The 17,099-nt window shown below is 38.7% G+C and overlaps 1 protein-coding gene across 2 annotated transcripts; it reads left to right on the forward strand.

Annotated features, from left to right (window-relative positions):
- The first annotated feature begins 922 nt into the window (after positions 1-922).
- Positions 923-15,012, forward strand: ptpn2a (protein tyrosine phosphatase non-receptor type 2a). 2 transcript variants are annotated; one of them, XM_008411118.2, is made up of 9 exons: positions 923-1,164; positions 2,955-3,045; positions 3,158-3,258; positions 3,356-3,454; positions 7,284-7,421; positions 8,846-9,055; positions 10,669-10,833; positions 11,819-12,003; positions 13,919-15,012. In XM_008411118.2, the coding sequence occupies exons 1-9, from the start codon at positions 1,108-1,110 to the stop codon at positions 14,103-14,105; spliced, it is 1,233 nt and encodes a 410-aa protein (XP_008409340.1). In that variant the 5' UTR covers positions 923-1,107; the 3' UTR covers positions 14,106-15,012. The 2 variants fall into 2 exon arrangements, with proteins under 2 accessions (XP_008409340.1, XP_008409339.1); XM_008411117.2 differs by lacking the exon at positions 923-1,164 and adding an exon at positions 1,463-1,570.
- Positions 15,013-17,099: the final 2,087 nt, after the last annotated feature.

The raw sequence follows: 17,099 nt of genomic DNA on the forward strand, positions 1-17,099 counted from the left end.
TGTGGATGGTTGTTTGTCCTGTGTGGTTCTTTCTGTACTTTTATTTCTGAATTTGCCAATTATTACTTTTTTCAACCATGTATGATAGGTTAGATTATGTCAGTTTATGTCAGATTAATGCTCAGTTTTATATACTAACAATATCTCACAGTAAAACAGTGATTGGCAACTTTTTTATCTGAACAAAAATGCCTATAAGGCTTTCTGTATAATTACTTTCCTGACAGTAAGACCATCTCAAATTGAGAAAAAAAATGTATAGCATATTAAGTAAACTGGTCAAACTGGACTGATTTGTGAAACTGGTACCTTAAAAAATATTTCCAATGATGTTAATACTAATTCCGTTCTGGTCAGTCAATTTTACAAAATATGAAAAATCGGGGCATAAATCTAAAAATAAGTTTGAGAACCTTACTGCTTTCATAATAACTGGAGTCATAATTTTAATGCAAACTATGAGCACTAAATAAAAAATAACATGTAGCTTGCTAAAGAAAGCTAATTTTTGGTTGGATTAAATTTGATGTAATTTTATGTTCTGTATGCAGCTAATTTAGTTTTATGAGTCCTTAATTTCCATGTTTCGTGAGTCAACTTGCCCAAATAAACATTCCAAAATAAATATTTTAGAATATTTACAGAAAATAATATGCAGTTGAATTAAGTCACAACCGACAAGAAAAGTATTTCAGTATTCCCATTTGTAATTAATCTAAAATTAATGACAAGCAAGAAAAATAAAGTTGGATAACAACGTGTAGGGAAGAGACAGAGGTATCAATTAGCGAATCTTTTGGTATCATTAGATGTCAATGTAGAAACGAAAGGAAACATATTCAAGGCGGGCACGAAATGACGCAAGTCGACACATAAAGACCAGAACTACAAAAGTACGAAACGGGCAAATATAACCAGCTCCCGTTACGCAACCTGGCAACCCGCGAGAGTCAGAGTGAAGGAGAGGCAGATTGACTCCCCGCAGGGATTCATCAGGTTACACACAGTGCTCTTCAGATGGCTAACGGAGAGGAGTAAGTTGGATAACGGTGGCGAAAACACCCCGAAGTTATCCGGCTGGCTTCTCACTTCACCAACCGCGACACAATGGAGCAAGAATTCGAGGATATTGATTCGTCCGGGAAATGGCAGAACCTTTACAATGTAAGTCGGGACACCGAGGGCCTCTCGTGTTTCTATGACGATCGGTTGCTAACCAACTTAGCCAGTTCACTTCTCAGACTCATCTTGTTGTGTTTCACTACTTTCCCCGCTTGTTCCGTGGCGTGTGTTTTTGTGTTAACTAACGAGCTTCGTCTCGCTGCGTAGCGCAGGCAGGACGGGACGGGCGCCGCAGGAAGCCAGCCAACACTTAATTGTGAGAAAGTAGCGAGCTGCGCTAGCAGGGGGGCTGACTTCCGTAGCTGGGAAACGTGCATCGGGGGAGCTCTCTGCTTGGGTGACGCTTGCGGACGTCAGCCGCAGTTTCTGAGAACTCACCAAAGACTTCCAGAGAAAGAGACGCATGTGTTTTTATCACCAGCAGTGTTAGCCAATCTGGCAAATGCAGGTTAAGTTTCTAATACTTTAGTTCCTGTTTAACGTAGAAACTGACTGCGCGGTTTTTAACATTTTATTTTTTATTTTTTACTGAGTCAATGGGAAATGTTTGCTATTTGACTTCAGCTGTTTAAAGGAGACGCAAAGAAATAAACAATTTTCTCTACAGAATCAGAAAATGTATAAAACATGTTAAAAAAACCTTCTTTTTTTTTATTAAACGAGTTTGATTTAAAAAAAAAAAGTAACTCAAAAATACTTTATTAATTCCAAAGGGAATACAAATACAATAATACAATAAATTATGTTAACTTTATACAAAATCATAATACTATATCAAATTAATCCAAATCTGGGTTGTTGATTTGATGGCATCTGTGGCATTTATTCAATTCAACAAAATAAAAGAAGAAGGAAAATTGATGCTGAAAGGAAATGTAAATTTGCCATAATATCATTGAGGTATCCTCAAAGAGTCACTGTGGACAGTAATTCCAGTAGCAGGCAGTATTGCAGAGACCTTGAGGAGTCCTCTGACTGGAGATTTTTGCATGACTGTCACAACATGCCAACAGCTCAATTTCCACGTGGCAGAAATGATAATCCACAGTAAAATGTCCTGGATGGCACCATCGTTTGTTGGCACGCTCTGCTCTTTTCAACTCCTCTGGGATTTGGGGCCATAGTTCAAGTATTATTTAGACTCTTTTAATTGCTAATCGGCCGCTCCCATTTGTATAAACAAACCTTGTTTATATTTACAAACCTTGTTGCCACAGTACCACAACAGTCTGAAAGTAAAAGAGTAGATCAAAAATCCCCCAAACTCCTTGTAAACAGCGTCTACAAGGAGTCCAAAAAACGCATGGCTTGAACCCAAACAGCTGTGAAACTGTCAGAAACTAAATTCTCTTTAACCGTGTAGAGTGCTACAATCACACAATAAAAAAATAATACATTATTTTAACTAGCTGTATATTGGTGTACAAAATTCAACATTGCAAATATATTTCGGTAGTAGCACAAAATAATGCAAATCAAATTTTCACTACTGGTATCAGGCAGTACATTGTTTTATTAAAATTTAAAGCAAACCTTAATATTTTATACCATTAGTTTCTGCTTCTCAATTAAATATTATATTCAAGGTGACTTAAACAGGACTGAGAACTCTAGAAGTTGAGGATGTAAATGTATGGAGTTTTGTGTGTAGGAACCCAGCTAGTAGAAAATCTTTTCACTAACGAATCAAGCAAAGTGGAACACTTTAAGTGAAACAAGAAGAGCAGAAAGACTGTAATGAAGACCTTCCATCACTTTGTGTGGTCTCTACATAAATGTTTGTGTTTGCAACCTGAAAGCTAACCTTTAACCTTTCTTCTCGTTTGCACCAGGACATCCGCAACCAAGCCATCGAATATCCATACAAAGTAGCTAAGCTTCCAATGAACAGGAATTTGAATCGCTACAGAGACGTCAGCCCATGTGAGTCTTTGCACAACGAGAGATTTGTTTGTTTTTCTTTCCAATATGGTGGCTGAGAATTTGCATTGTTGTAATTGCTTCGCCGTCTGATGTTTTTTTTTTCCCTCCTCAGATGACCACAGTCGGGTAAAGCTTGAAAACGCGGACAATGACTACATTAACGCGAGTTTAGTCGCCGTGAAAGAAGCCGAGAGAGCTTACATTCTAACTCAGGTATGGAAACCATTGAGAGAATGCTACTGTATTGCATACTGTTCTACTCGGTATGTCACACTTTCATGAACATTTTTTTTTTTTTTTACTTTGACAGGGCCCTTTGAGGAATACGTGTGGCCATTTCTGGTTGATGGTCTGGCAGCAATGTTCTAAAGCCGTTATAATGCTCAACAGAGTGATAGAGAAAGGATCTGTGAGTAACACCTCAGCACATGATGACCACAAGCTTTTATATACAAAGACTGTATTTGGAAATATCTATCTTTATTACTTAATACATACCAGATTCACTGCCTTAAATTATTTATACCTCTGCCTGAGATTTAATATATAGAGATGAGGATTTATTTAATTTTAATACAACGGTGTCAAAGAAGGATCAAGTTTGAAACGGTTATCATTTTAACTGCATTTTTCTATCATGTTTGGGATGTTTCGACAAGTCAGGTCACTTCTATGCGTCATTACCTCCAGTCAGAACGACAATGTTGGTCAAATGAAATGACAACTTTATATTTAATCTACTACAGATTAGGGCTGTGTAATAATATTGATTTTGCGATATATATCGATATTTTCTTTCCTAGAAAAAAATCGATATTCATCCGCAAGTATCATAACATCCAACTGTCACCTTGCTCACTCACTGCTTGCTTCACCGGGAGAGTGATTAGGTCATCAGGCTTAGAGTGATTCCTTCAGATGTTAAGTGTCGAGGTTAAAAAGGTATTATTTACTTTACAAATGGATGTAAGCTACAGTTTGTACTGTTTCAATTAAAAGAAACATGTTTTCTCACCACTTCTTTAATTCATTTTGTCCAGCTATCGACTTTAAGTCTGTGTCCATGTCCAACCAGAGCCAGGTATTGTGTAGTTGGTGCTTTTAATCAGTTTTCAGTTAAATTAATTCAATCCAACTCTATAACAGTCACAAAATGTCACCAAAATCACTCTGTCCCTCTAAAATCTTTCAGAAAATCGCAAAAGTGTATTGAATTGTATCATTTGCTGAATATCGCAATCTCGATATATCGTATCGTGAGCAGAATATCGTGTATCGTATCGTGAGATTATTGTATCACTACAGCCCTACTACAGATTCTGGGCTTAGCTACATATGTAGCATTCCCTGCCGTTTAACTGAGGAAAGGAAAAAGTTTGTAAGCTGTACATGTGGGAGAGAAAAGCATTTCTATGTTTTCTGTATGGAACTGTGCTCCTGCTTTTGGTTCTGAGGTTTTTATGTTTCAGGACATAAAATTGGAGAAATATCTGACCTATTGTTAGAATTTTAAATAATAAGAAATATTAACCCGAAAGAACAACAACAACGCATGAAATCCAACAGTACAATTGTATGTTGCTGTTTATTCTACAGTAACCAAACTGCATGAAAAACGTGATTATGATTCAGTAGTTTCTACAACCTGATTTCTAAAAGAGTCAGGATGTTCTTTAGAATTGAATAAAAATGAAGACTTTTAAATCACATGAGACAACATTTTATTAACAGAACATGGGGAGCAGAGCAAATGTCTGGAAAAGCAGAAATGTGTGAAAGGATTCACCTGGTTGAAATTAAGTTAACTTACTTCAGATCTGCAGCATGATTAGCTATAAGAGAGATGAGTGGAGTTTCAGATGTAACGATGGGCATGCTGTCTCATTTGTGACTGAATGCATAAAAGATTGTGGAACATTTTACGAACAACATTCCTCTAAATCTAAGTGCGAAGGTTTTACATATCTCATTATCTAAAGTGTGTAAGATTATCAGAAGATTCAGAGAAACTGGAGAAACCTGTCTGTAAGAGAGAAGGCTGAAGACCTTTATTGGACGCCCATAGACTTTGGGCCCTCAGACAAAACTGCGTCACTCGTCAGCATGATTTTGACATTGACATTTCTAAATGGACCCGGGAATACTTCCAGAAACCGCTGTCAGTAAACATAATCTACGGTACAATCTGCAGATTCCACCTAATCGTCTGTCATGAAATATGTGAACAGGGTCTAGATCTACCGTGGCGTCCTGTGGGCCACTATGAATTTAAAAAGGACTGTTTCACAGTGACAGTGCTCCATGTTCCGACGAATCCAGATTTGACATTCTTGTTGGCGACTATGGAAACCGTGAGCAGCTTGCATGTTTTAGAAGGAACTATGAAGCCTGAAAGGTATCTAGAGGTTTTAGAGCAACCTCATCCAGAAAACGTTTATTTCTGGGAAGACCTCATGTATTTCAGCAAGACGATGCCAAACCACATACTGCAGCCATAACAACAGCATTGGCTTAATCGGAGAAGAGTATTGCTGAATTAGGCCTGCAGTCCAGATCCTTCACCTAAGGAGAACATTTGGCTCATCATTAAACAAAAATATGTCAAAGAAGACCATAAACTCTTAGCAGCTGGAGACCTGCATCAGTCAAGAATGGAACCAAATTCCAAGACTCCAGAAACTCATGACCTCAATGCCCAGACATCTTCAAACTGTTGAAAAGAAGAGAAGATGCTTCACCGTGGCAAACATTTCCCCATCCAAACTGTTCTGAAACATGTAGCAGGTTCAAACCTGAGCTTATTTTGGTTGAAGTTCAACATCCGTTAAGCTAGGATCAGTGTTCTGTTGTGAATAAAATATCAGCTCATGTGATTTGAGAGGTTTTTTTTCCTTTTATGACCTGTCTTTTCTAGAATTCAGGTTGTTGATCTGCCTTCAGCAGCAAGAATATGATGTTATCATCATCTCTTTGGTCTTATTACTTTTCCACTGTGCAGAAATGCTAGTTTATTCTTCTATTGTGTTTTAGTTTATTATGCCTTTCAGTTTTTTTTAAACACGGCTCTCTTAGAGTCCACTACAGCCTCTGAATCAGTTTGAGGTTTGGACATTGTCTAGGTGTCGTCCACATCCTGACCCTTTTGTCAGTTGTACCTTTCTGATCACGACCAACATTCAGCCACACCTCAGCTGGCAGACAGACGGCCTCACGTTTGACCCTAGAGAAACGGAGGAGGTCATGGTTGGAGCAGCTGCAGGGCCATGGTCCTGCAGCTGTAAAACGAGCCCAAACCTTTGTGTGTTGTTCAAATTCAGTTCTCCAGACCTTTCCCCTCCCAACCCATTCAAACAAGCCATACTGGTTCTTAGCAGCCACTCTGTCATGAACTTTAACATAGTGAAGTTGGAAGAGTGTTTTTTCTTTGAGCAATGGATGACTGACCTTCACAGGGAGGAACTTGCTAAAGGGTCCATTCCTGGAAAAACGGGCAACCGTTTTTTTTCTTTTTCTTTTTTTCTTGTAAAGTGACTAACTTACATAAACATTGGAAATAGCTTTTTTAGCTCTTCTGAAAATGATGGATACAGCCACAACTGCTTCCCTAAGGTCATGGCTATGGGTTAGCTCCAGGGTAACACCCAGATAAAAGCTGAAAAACAGAAAGCTAGAGATGTGTGCACATCCTGCGCATCAGGTAATCGCTGCATTTGATCTGCAGCTACTTGCAATCTGAGTCTCTATCTACGAAGCTAAGCTGCTCTCGGTTTCTTCACATGGTGCTTCTGTATTACAGGGTAACCCTTCTGAAACAATGCAATATGTCATATATTTTAAGACTTTAAGCTCTTATGTTTTGTGTTCTTTTTTTTGTTTATTTTACCAGGACTGTTCAGAGCTTGTACTTACAGTGTCTGTGCAGCTAAGTACTTTCTGATGTGTATCCAGGCACATTATAAGCACAAACAGCTGTTAAATACAGAAAATGCAGACTAGAAATAATTGTTGTCTGCCATCATGTGGCGCCCCTTCTAATGGGGCACCCACTTTTTGCACCACTGCTGTTTGGAGTTTGGAGAATGACTAATACATTTAAAGGCCTTAACTTTAGGTGCATTCAAGATAGACTGTGAGTCTGTCTTGAATGCTGCTTAAGGTCACACGTACTCATCTGTCTATGAAAACGCTGCAAGCTGCTTCCTGTTTGAGCCTGAGTGATGACCTCTCTGTCCCCCCAGGAAAAGTGTGCTCAGTACTGGCCCACTTCAGAGGAGCTGCAGATGTCCTTCACTGACACGGGTTTTGTTGTTCGACTGTTATCAGAAGAGGACCAATCCCATTATACAATCAGGGTGCTAGAACTAGAGAACACAAAGGTGAGCAGGAGACAAAACATTGGAAGCAATAATCTGAAATTTGTGCTCTGCTTTGAGTTTTTTTTTTTAGTTTTCTGAAGGACTGAGTGAGCCTTTTCTCAATGGCAACCGCTTTTTATTATTTATTCTCTCTCTCTCTCTCTATCTATCTCTCTATCTATCTATCTATCTATCTATCTATCTATCTATCTATCTATCTATCTATCTATCTATCTATCTCTCTATCTATCTCTCTATCTATCTATCTCTCTATCTATCTATCTCTCTCTCTCTCTCTCTCTCTCTCTCTCTCTCTCTCTCTCTCTCTCTCTCTCTCTCTCTCTCTCTCTCTCTCTCTCTCTCTCTCTCTCTCTCAAACAGTTCCAAATGTTCAAAAATATATGAATACAAGACTAACAACAATAATTAGAAAATCGAAATACTGTACTCATGATCCAACGGATGTGCAACTCAGTAGGATTACTTTTTTTTTTCCTTTTTTTTATTTACATAATGAACATTAAAAAAGACAGAATAGAAATGTTATTTTAATGAATAAATGATTGTGCAAGTTCCAGTAGGTGTGTAAACACTTATTGACTAACAAGGCATAGACCAGTACAGGGAGGTGGAGCAGCCAAAATACTCCAGAAACCACAAAATACCTTTTCCTGCTTGTTGATGAGAAATATTTTTGTGAAATTCCATGTTTTGTTGTGGATTCCACTTAGTTTGTCAAATTCTGTCTGCATTTTCCACGTCACATAAAATCCTAGTCAGGCCCTACAAAAAAAGGTCAAAGTTCAAAAGAGGAAGATCATGCCACCAGCATGCTTAAATGGTGTAGATGCAACCTGTGGCTCCAGGGCCCACAAGTGGCTCTTTGGGTTTCCCACATTGGCTCTTAATAACTGACAAAAATGATAAAGAACAATCTGATATTTTAAATGTAGTTATTATGCAGGTTTTCAGGTTTTTTTTATGTTGGAATTGCATTGAATTCCCACAACAGAATGACCCTTAAAGTACCAATAATATTATTTTCTTGTTGGTAATTATGGATACCAACAAGAAACGGTTGGAAACCGTCCACTTTCTTTGCTTTATTTTCCACAGAAGAAAATGCATCCACGCTCTTTTGAGCAACAATGTTATGTTTTTCTTCTTTAAAATTTCCTATATTTGATATTTTCATTCAGCTCGACAGAGGGTAGAAATGGCTGTTTGGAACGGATTGTAAAGGTTGGAAACCCCTGGGCTAACGTGTTGCTAATATGTCATTGCCCCTAAATTCCTCTGTTTCATCTTCATACCAGGTGGTTTTACATCAGTCTACCTGGGTCCTTGTTTTTATTTTTGTCCGGCATTTCTGGTTTGAACCAGAAGTGCCAGAACTTGTATGTGCTGCACATGGCTCATGGCTGATGTCATACGTTTCTTCCCAGACGGGGGAATCCAGAGAGATCTACCACTTTCACTATACCACGTGGCCTGATTTTGGGGTGCCAGAATCTCCCGCCTCTTTCCTCAACTTCCTCTTCAAGGTGCGGGAGTCTGGCTCCCTGGGGCCCGAATATGGGCCCTCAGTGGTGCACTGCAGCGCTGGGATTGGACGCTCGGGAACGTTTGCCTTGGTGGACACTTGCTTGGTCTTGGTGAGTGAGTGTTATTGTTATGGGAAGTAGTTGCTTAACACTGACTATACTCAGAGCAAAGGGTTAAACCGTTTAGTTCAGCATCTGAGTACGATGAGTCAGTCATCCTAAGATAATATTTGAGAGGGCTGGAAGCTAGTGAGAGAAGTTGTGGCATGTTGGTTCTGAACTTTATTCACGGTATGTTTAGATTGTTCATTCAGGCAGAAAAGAGTGATGTCAGCGATTACCTGGAAACTCCTTCCCACATTCAGGAATTCTTCTGTTTTCAGATTCATTCAGCATCATGAGCTTTGCGCCTTTTATTGTCTGAAAAATAAACTTATGTTGAATTGTTTTTAGTTCTTTTTTTTTTTGATAGCTTAGTATCTTTAGAAACGGTTCAAGAAAGTTTTCTCCTGTTCTAAAACCTGTAAGAAAATGACAGCAGAATAAATCTTCCCTCTTGTTTTATACAAGTGATGTATAAATCAGAGCCTATTAACCTACCAGCTCCAAGGTTATTAGCTGAAATATATTTGGTTTGTTACGCAGAAGCTATAGAAGGGAACTTTATCAAGCTCCCCTAAAAATATGTCAAATTTAGAAACGTATCAAGAAATTGGTCGGTGAGCATGGGCGACCAAATTTTAACTGGTGAGAGACGAGTTGGAAACTCAGTAATGGGATCTTTTCTCAATCCCTGAACATGTCATGCAAAGCACTGCCTGGTCACTGTGAAGACGACACTCTGCTGTGTGGATGCTGCTACTGAGAAAATATTCAAAAATGACGATTTGAATATTTGTGAGGTGTTAACAATACATAAATCTCCAGTAGCATTTGGAAGGATAAAGAAATATTTTTTTAATCCTTTTAAGCATTTAATCTGGTTAGGATGGAAACACCATGATTTGGGAAATGTAGGCAGTGTTTTGGAAAATTCTAAATTACAGTAAGGGTTTACATTCTGTTACAAATGCATCTTAAAGCAGTCACTTCAGCCATGTTAACCTAGCTAATGGTGCTAATCACAAGTACAAGCTGCTTAAACAACAACACAACAGTGCAGCTTAAAATATCTACTCAATAAGTATTTTATCTTGCGTTACAATAGAAAAAGCATGTTTTACGATGACTGCTCTCTCTCACACAGTGTGACGTCTCCTTTGCTCCCATAATGTTTAATGGCAGGAACTGTTAAATTTGAAATCAGTAGCTTGAAGCTTTAAAGAAAACATTTAAGTGATTTTCAAACTTTCTAGCTTCTGACTCACAAAATAAAAATACAAGTGACTCTTTACCGCAACTCTTGGTTGAGCATATCTATGTTCCAGATCTACGCTTGTTCTGAAACACAATTTATTTTAGCATGGAACAATCCTCTATTTGTCCCTCAGTAGTAAAAACAGTGAGCAGCACATCGAGTAGCAAATGGAAGCACACACGAAAGACAAGCTGCTGTAATAAATTAAAAATAATTGCACAACTGACTCACAGGTATACACTGAGCCACCAAGGTGGTGACCTCATGGTAACATGCTGTTAAGCAGACTGGTGTGGAGTGAAAACACTGACTTAGCTGCATAACCCTTTTCAAATGTATTCCATAAACAGATAAATCTGTTTTGTAGATGGACAGGAGTAAGAGCTCGTCATCTGTGGACATACAGAAGGTGCTGCTGGATATGAGGGAATATCGCATGGGCCTGATCCAGACCCCTGACCAACTGCGCTTCTCCTACATGTCCATCATCGAGGGAGCCAAGCTCATTCTGACCTACAGCTCTGCAGAACAGGTTTGATCAGGAGCGAACCAGAAACGCATGAGAAATTTACTTGTTTTATAGATGCAAAAAATGTCCAGTGAGCATTATATGACTTACTATAAATTTCCTAGTATTACTGGGGGTTTTTCAATTTTGTTTAATGCTGAACTTAATGTTTTACATCAGGCACCTTGTCTGACAGCATTTATCAATGCTTTTCTTTTGCATTGATAAAAGTCTGTGTCTATGATAAAGGAGGGTTTTAGTGATTTGTTGGTGACTGTTAATTATTACTTTGATATGTAAATGAGGTGCTGTGTTTGACTTCTAGATGATGTTACTTTGTAATTTGTTTTTAATGTTTTTAGTTTCTGCTCTAATATGAGCAACGGTTGCCTTGGTAATACTAGTAGCTTTTGTTTGATGTTAACAGACTAGCCTTCCAACTGTTGTTTTTCAGTTGAAGCTAAGTTTAGGTTAGCGTTAGCTTATAAATCCCCTTTGAATGTATATTGTTTATTTGAATCCCAGGCCAAATCAAGCAAAAAAGAGAGAAACGGACAGTCCATAATTAGTATGGACTAATGGTCAGTCTTAGGACAGACTGTACTGTACTGGACAAACTGTACCGAAAGTGGACTGTGCTTCAGTGTAAAGTCAAGGTAGTTGAACTTGCTCTCTAATCAGTGTCTTTGTGGATGAGGTGATCCAGCAAATCCTCCCAAGGTAACATGCAGTCCTACCTCCGCAATATGATATAACATGTAAAAGAATCTATGTCCTCATTGTTCATGGCATTTTTGTAATCAATAATCTTCTTGTTATTCAGAAAATACGATGTTGTTTTCAAAAAATGCTCCAACCAAAAGACAAACCAATAACTGAACATGTACATAGACGTGAACCATCATAAAATTTGAGTGGGTTCCAAGTTTAGAAAGTCTTGCCTGACTTCCTGCCTGTTTCCTTCATGCTTCTATTTGCCCATGCATGTGTTTCTTGACCTCTGCTGCAGAACTCACAGATTGGCCTGTTCAGAGAAGACCTGGAGTCGGATCTACGACCTCCAACGCCTCCGCCCAGACCTCACCTCAATGCCAGCAGGCCCAACGGCCCCTGCTTGGAGCCACAGCCCAGCATAGGGGACCACCTCTCATCGAGGGATTTAGACTGCCACAACATGGCAGAGAACTCTGTTCAGTAAGTGATAGTTCAGCACATTTGGAATGAGTGTCCTCACACAGAAAAACATCACCAGAGTTGCACCGATCAAGCATTTGTTGACAGTTTTTGATAGAAAATGTAGCCTTAAGTTTTAAAAGCTTTTGGCTAACTATTTCTAACTGTTAAACTAAAAAATAAATCAACTAAAATAACTTATTTCTTTCTTTCTAGAGAATTTGTTAATTAGTTATTTTCATATAGAAGAGAGGCTTTGTGTCAGTGTGTGAGAGAGACCGCGCTGTAAACAGTTTTTCAAACTGAAACAAAAGCAAAGTGATTTGAAATTTAAACTATTTTTAGCATCATATATTAGTGATCAGCACCATAGCTGCAGTCAGGATTAACTAACCAAAGACATCTTCAGTCTCTCGGTGTGTTCCCTGGAGAACATGGACCTTAACCTGCAGGTTTCAGGTCTGTCAACATTCTTAAATCCAACACGTTCCATGACAGGCAGGGCTGGGAAAGTCTAAGATGATAAATCAGAGCAGCTTAGCTCTAATATTTTGAGCCCCACTGAACTCAGTGCCTTGTCATTTCGCTCTGTTGCCACTTCAATGAAAGTTCCTGAAGCCAGCAACTAATTGGTGAGTGGTGGCAGACGGAGCCTGGACCGGCTCAGCTCCGGCTCAGCTCCGGCTCAGCTCCGGCTCAGCTCCGGCTCAGCTCCGGCTCAGCTCCGGCTCAGCTCCGGCTCAGCTCCGGCTCAGCTCCAGCTCTTTGAAGGAGCAGCTCAGGCTGCCTTCTCAGGCCTGGAAATGTATGGAATTTGATTTAGTTATTTTCTTCAAGTCTGAATGGGACTGGAGTAAGGCATTATTCTTTATTAAAACGGTATTAGACTCTTGCAGGAGCTTGGGACTGGTCCTGTTGTTATTTCAATGGTTTTGATTTTTAGAAATTAAACAAAACAGTCACTTTTCTATTTTTTTTTATGTTTACAAACCTTAGATGTTGGGTACGGTGCATTCACCAACCAGATCCTCAAGTTTCTGACCAGCAGGTCATCGGTTAAGGACACTCCAAGGAGGGTTGCACTGATATAAAAAATCGGGCAGATAGTAATACTGCTGGGATGGCTGATCCCTCACACTAAACTGCATTGCATGTATATTCCCTACCCTTTTGACACTGTAAAATGGTCACATCCTACATTTCGTTTTTGCTTTAAACAACCACACAACCTGTTCTGCATGACTATCACTGTCACATGACTGAACAGAAACCACATGACCAACTTCCTCCCCTCCCCTTCCTAAAACAAACAACAAATAGATGGAAATAAATATTAGTCATCAACCCAATTTTAGGCCAATACCGACGTGGGCCTGTCAAAATAGCATTTGATTTATGATAAATTATCCCAGTAATTATTGCGATACATTTACTAATATTTGACATAATTATGCAAGCTCTTCCTCTCAAAGATCAATAAAATTAAATTTAGTAATAAACCCTTAACACTGGAACCGGAAGATACTTTAAATATTCAAAATAAATAAACCAAAAACAATAAATGAAACTGAAATACAAAGCTCACACAACCAAAACCATAAATAAAATGGATTATGATCTCTGTAAACAAAATTTCCCTCCAAACAATATTAATCGTCATAAAAGAAATGATCGAGCTCATTTTATTTTATCATGCTGTTAATTGATTTGTTAAAAAAATAACTCGCATCTGCTGATTCCTATTTGGATGCCGACGTATCGTGGATTCATAACTCAAACTGAAAAGTTAACCAAATTCCACCATGGTGAGATTTCCAATTGATCACGCCAACCTTTATTCTTGTTCTCTACTTTTTGTAATTTTTTCATACAGCATTTGTCGTTTATGAACTGCTCGCATGTTGTCCTCACTGCTCAACTCTGTCCTGTGTGCTAGGCTGAGGAAGAGGCACCGTGAGGAGAGGATCGCTGGCACAGCACAGAAGGTCCAGCAGATGAAACAAAAACTGACTGAATCAGAGAAGAAGCAGGAGAAGTGGCAGTACTGGAGGCCCGTCCTGCTCAGCGTGGGTTCTGGGGCTGCCCTGGCTGTCACCGTTTTGTGTTGGATGTACTTCCAGTAAAATAACTCTGGCTCCCCCTCAAGAAACTGACTCCTATTTTGCACCGGTACCTTGGATTAGGTACTTCTTTAAGTAGACGTAGATGGTAACATGTGCATAACTGAGGGTATTTATTAAGGTCAAAATGCAAGAGCACTAGATCAAGCGAGTGTGTGTATATTTTTTCTCATAAGATCTTAACAGAATAGTAACATCTCAGGATCTTTGTGCCAGCACAGTGATTTATTATTTTTTTCTTCTTTCCTCTCGTCACTGTTCAAGAATGTACTGTGTCATAGAAACATGGCTTTGAATGGAACTTACTAAAGGTGCAGTACATAGAAAAAAAAAATCAGACAAGTTTATTTTTGCATTCTTTATTTGTAATGATCAAATGTGTGTTTATCATCTTTGGATACATTTTTGCATTTCAAAGTCACTGTTACTGACTGTTGATCCAACCCTTAAAATGTAGAGAAGACCCCAGACTGAAGACGTCAACTTCGGGATTTCTTTTTTTAATATTTATGATAAACTGCATGTTGCCCCAGGTTTTCTACAGCGCCATCTGTTCTTCCACTGTTCCACTGTTAACATGCAGGGCATATCTTTTTTTTTTTTTTCTCCCAGACTAAGGTGATTAAGTTAGATTCTTATGTAAATCATACAAACTGCCAGGTTCCTTGCCATTTACTGCATGTATTTTACCCACTCGTTGGGTCCAAGTTTTCCTGCTGTTGTTTTTGTTGTTGAGAAAACCAAAGCGAAGCTGTCTGTGTTCAGGAGGTTAACAGCCAGGCCGGCTCATGGATGACTAAAAGCCTTGTACTCCTAGGATGTGGAATGTATATATTTTTTTCTTCTTAACCCTTTGACATAACTCACACCTGTGTTACTAAATGAAACTGCTCATGGTACCCATGAGGTATTTTGTTGTTTGACTCCTTCATTTTAATCAATAGCATCACCAGGTTGCTTTTCAGTTAACAGGGACTGTTAATGTACAGCAGTACATGTAGGAGTTCAATTAAGTCTGATGTTGGCAGAAATCGTTGATCTGCAAATGCTCCAAAAGTAATAGATGTGCCAAGGTATGCTAACAATTCAGCTACCTTTTTATTAACAGAATCTGTTGTGCAATATATTAAATCAGTTTTCCGCCAAATGTCTTGAGCACCAGAATAAGATGACTGATGGGTCGCTGCTGCTTATTGCAAACAGATTTTAGTTTTCACAGAAGTTCAAAGATACGCTCTGGCTCTCAGAAGTGTACACACCCCTGATAAAATACCAGGTTTTTGTGAAGTAAAAATATTCCCCTGGAATATAATTCTGTTCAAAATTCAAAAATACTTTATGGATCCCAAAGAAAAGTTCAATATTGTTGTGACTCACATTAATTAGACAGCTTCACTGTTCATTCTCCAGTCCAGTCTGTAGAAATCAGGAGTCTGACTTGTATTGGAAGTCTGAAGTGTACAGAGTGAAAAGTAGTGGTGAGAGGACGGAACCCTGTGGTGCTGCTGTGCAGCTGGCCGCCTGGTTAAACACGCAGTCCTTCAGTCTGTTTGTGAGGTAGTTATTGAGCCATGTGATTGTTCAAGCCTCCACCTGATATATCATTTCCAAAATATTTTCATACATAAATAGGAATATATCCTGTCCCATATTTTCTCTAATTAGTATATTCACTGTGCCATGGTATAAATATATTGAATTCTATGGATTTTTTTTTGTATTCTTCTCCTGGCTAATACCTTTGTAAAATGAAAACCCTCTGATCTTTTGTAACCTGATGCACACTTACTTAAGGGAAAGTATGCATACATGTTCACTTTATTAAATTCCATTATAACTAGTGACAGATATGACCTCAACAAGACTAAATGCTGAAACTAACTCAAGAGGAACTTCAACCAAATGCTAATTTATTGAATTATGGGCACCCCCACATTATAGGTGTGTGTGTGTGTGTGTGTGTGTGTGTGTGTGTGTGTGTGTGTGTGTGTGTGTGTGTGTGTGTGTGTGTGTTCAAAACAACAGGTTTGGTGGTGGTGTTTTCTTTTGTCTTTTTTTGTTACATCCACGACTATGTTTTCCAGTAGAGAGGAGAAAGGTTTGGAAATGATTTGTAATTTAATTTCTTTACATTACAAAAAGTTTGGCATTTTACCAGGGTTGTGCACACTTTTGAGATTGACTGTATTCTTGCCTTCAGGGTTGATGGGTGAAACAGTCCTACATAGTTATGAACAACAGAGAGAATGTGGCAGCTGGGATGTGTTGAGAAAAATAAAGTTGTATTAAAAACAACACACAATAAAATCCTTTTTTATGCAACCCTGTGTTGTGTGAAGCATTACATCCAGGTATGTTTGCTCACAACTCTGATCATGTTCTGTTGCCATACTCCAACTAAAAATCTAGGAAAGTCCAATCATTAAGTGCATTTATTGTGTGGGCAGAAATGAATCCAATGTTAAGGAGAAAGTGTGTGTTTGTGGGGAGGGAGGGAGGAGGTTGTGCAAAAAACACTGACAATTTTTGGTGTCCCTGCTAACTGTTAAAATTCATACCCAATGAGAACATGTGTTTATTTTAAGATTTAAAATAAATTTAAACATTTATTTAAAATCTGGTATTTCTAATTATTCATAAAGGCCTGATCTGTGCCTTTATTCCTTGTGCATGTGGAAGGGAAACAAGCCCACAGCATCATGGATCCTCCACCTGCTTAAAATGTTAGGATTTTGCATATATTTTCCAAGTCAAACCTGTATGGTTTCTGTTGCTACAAAGATCAATCTTAATTTCATTTGACTAAACCACAGTTTCAGTTAACGTTTCAAAAGAGTTAAGCCAACTTCACACGTTTGTGCGTGATTGTTGGATAGGAACAGACTTTGTGTGGCGTCACCTCCAACCAAGAGATTTGCATGTGATCGGCGTTTAATGGTTGTTATGGCGACTTGGTAAGATATTCTTCCATGCAGTAATGAGCGGTTGTTCTTCCTT

This window comes from Poecilia reticulata, linkage group LG6 (assembly GCF_000633615.1).
Source record: "Poecilia reticulata strain Guanapo linkage group LG6, Guppy_female_1.0+MT, whole genome shotgun sequence".
NCBI classification, from domain to species: Eukaryota; Metazoa; Chordata; class Actinopteri; order Cyprinodontiformes; family Poeciliidae; genus Poecilia; species Poecilia reticulata.

Excerpts from the sequence above, each read along its gene's own strand:
- ptpn2a (XM_008411118.2), top strand. The coding sequence starts at position 1,108 with ATGGAGCAAGAATTCGAGGATATTGATTCGTCCGGGAAATGGCAGAAC. Across the intron at positions 3,455-7,283 it reads GAGTGATAGAGAAAGGATCT|GAAAAGTGTGCTCAGTACTG; the intron begins GTGAGTAACACC and ends CTGTCCCCCCAG. Across the intron at positions 9,056-10,668 it reads TGGACACTTGCTTGGTCTTG|ATGGACAGGAGTAAGAGCTC; the intron begins GTGAGTGAGTGT and ends TCTGTTTTGTAG.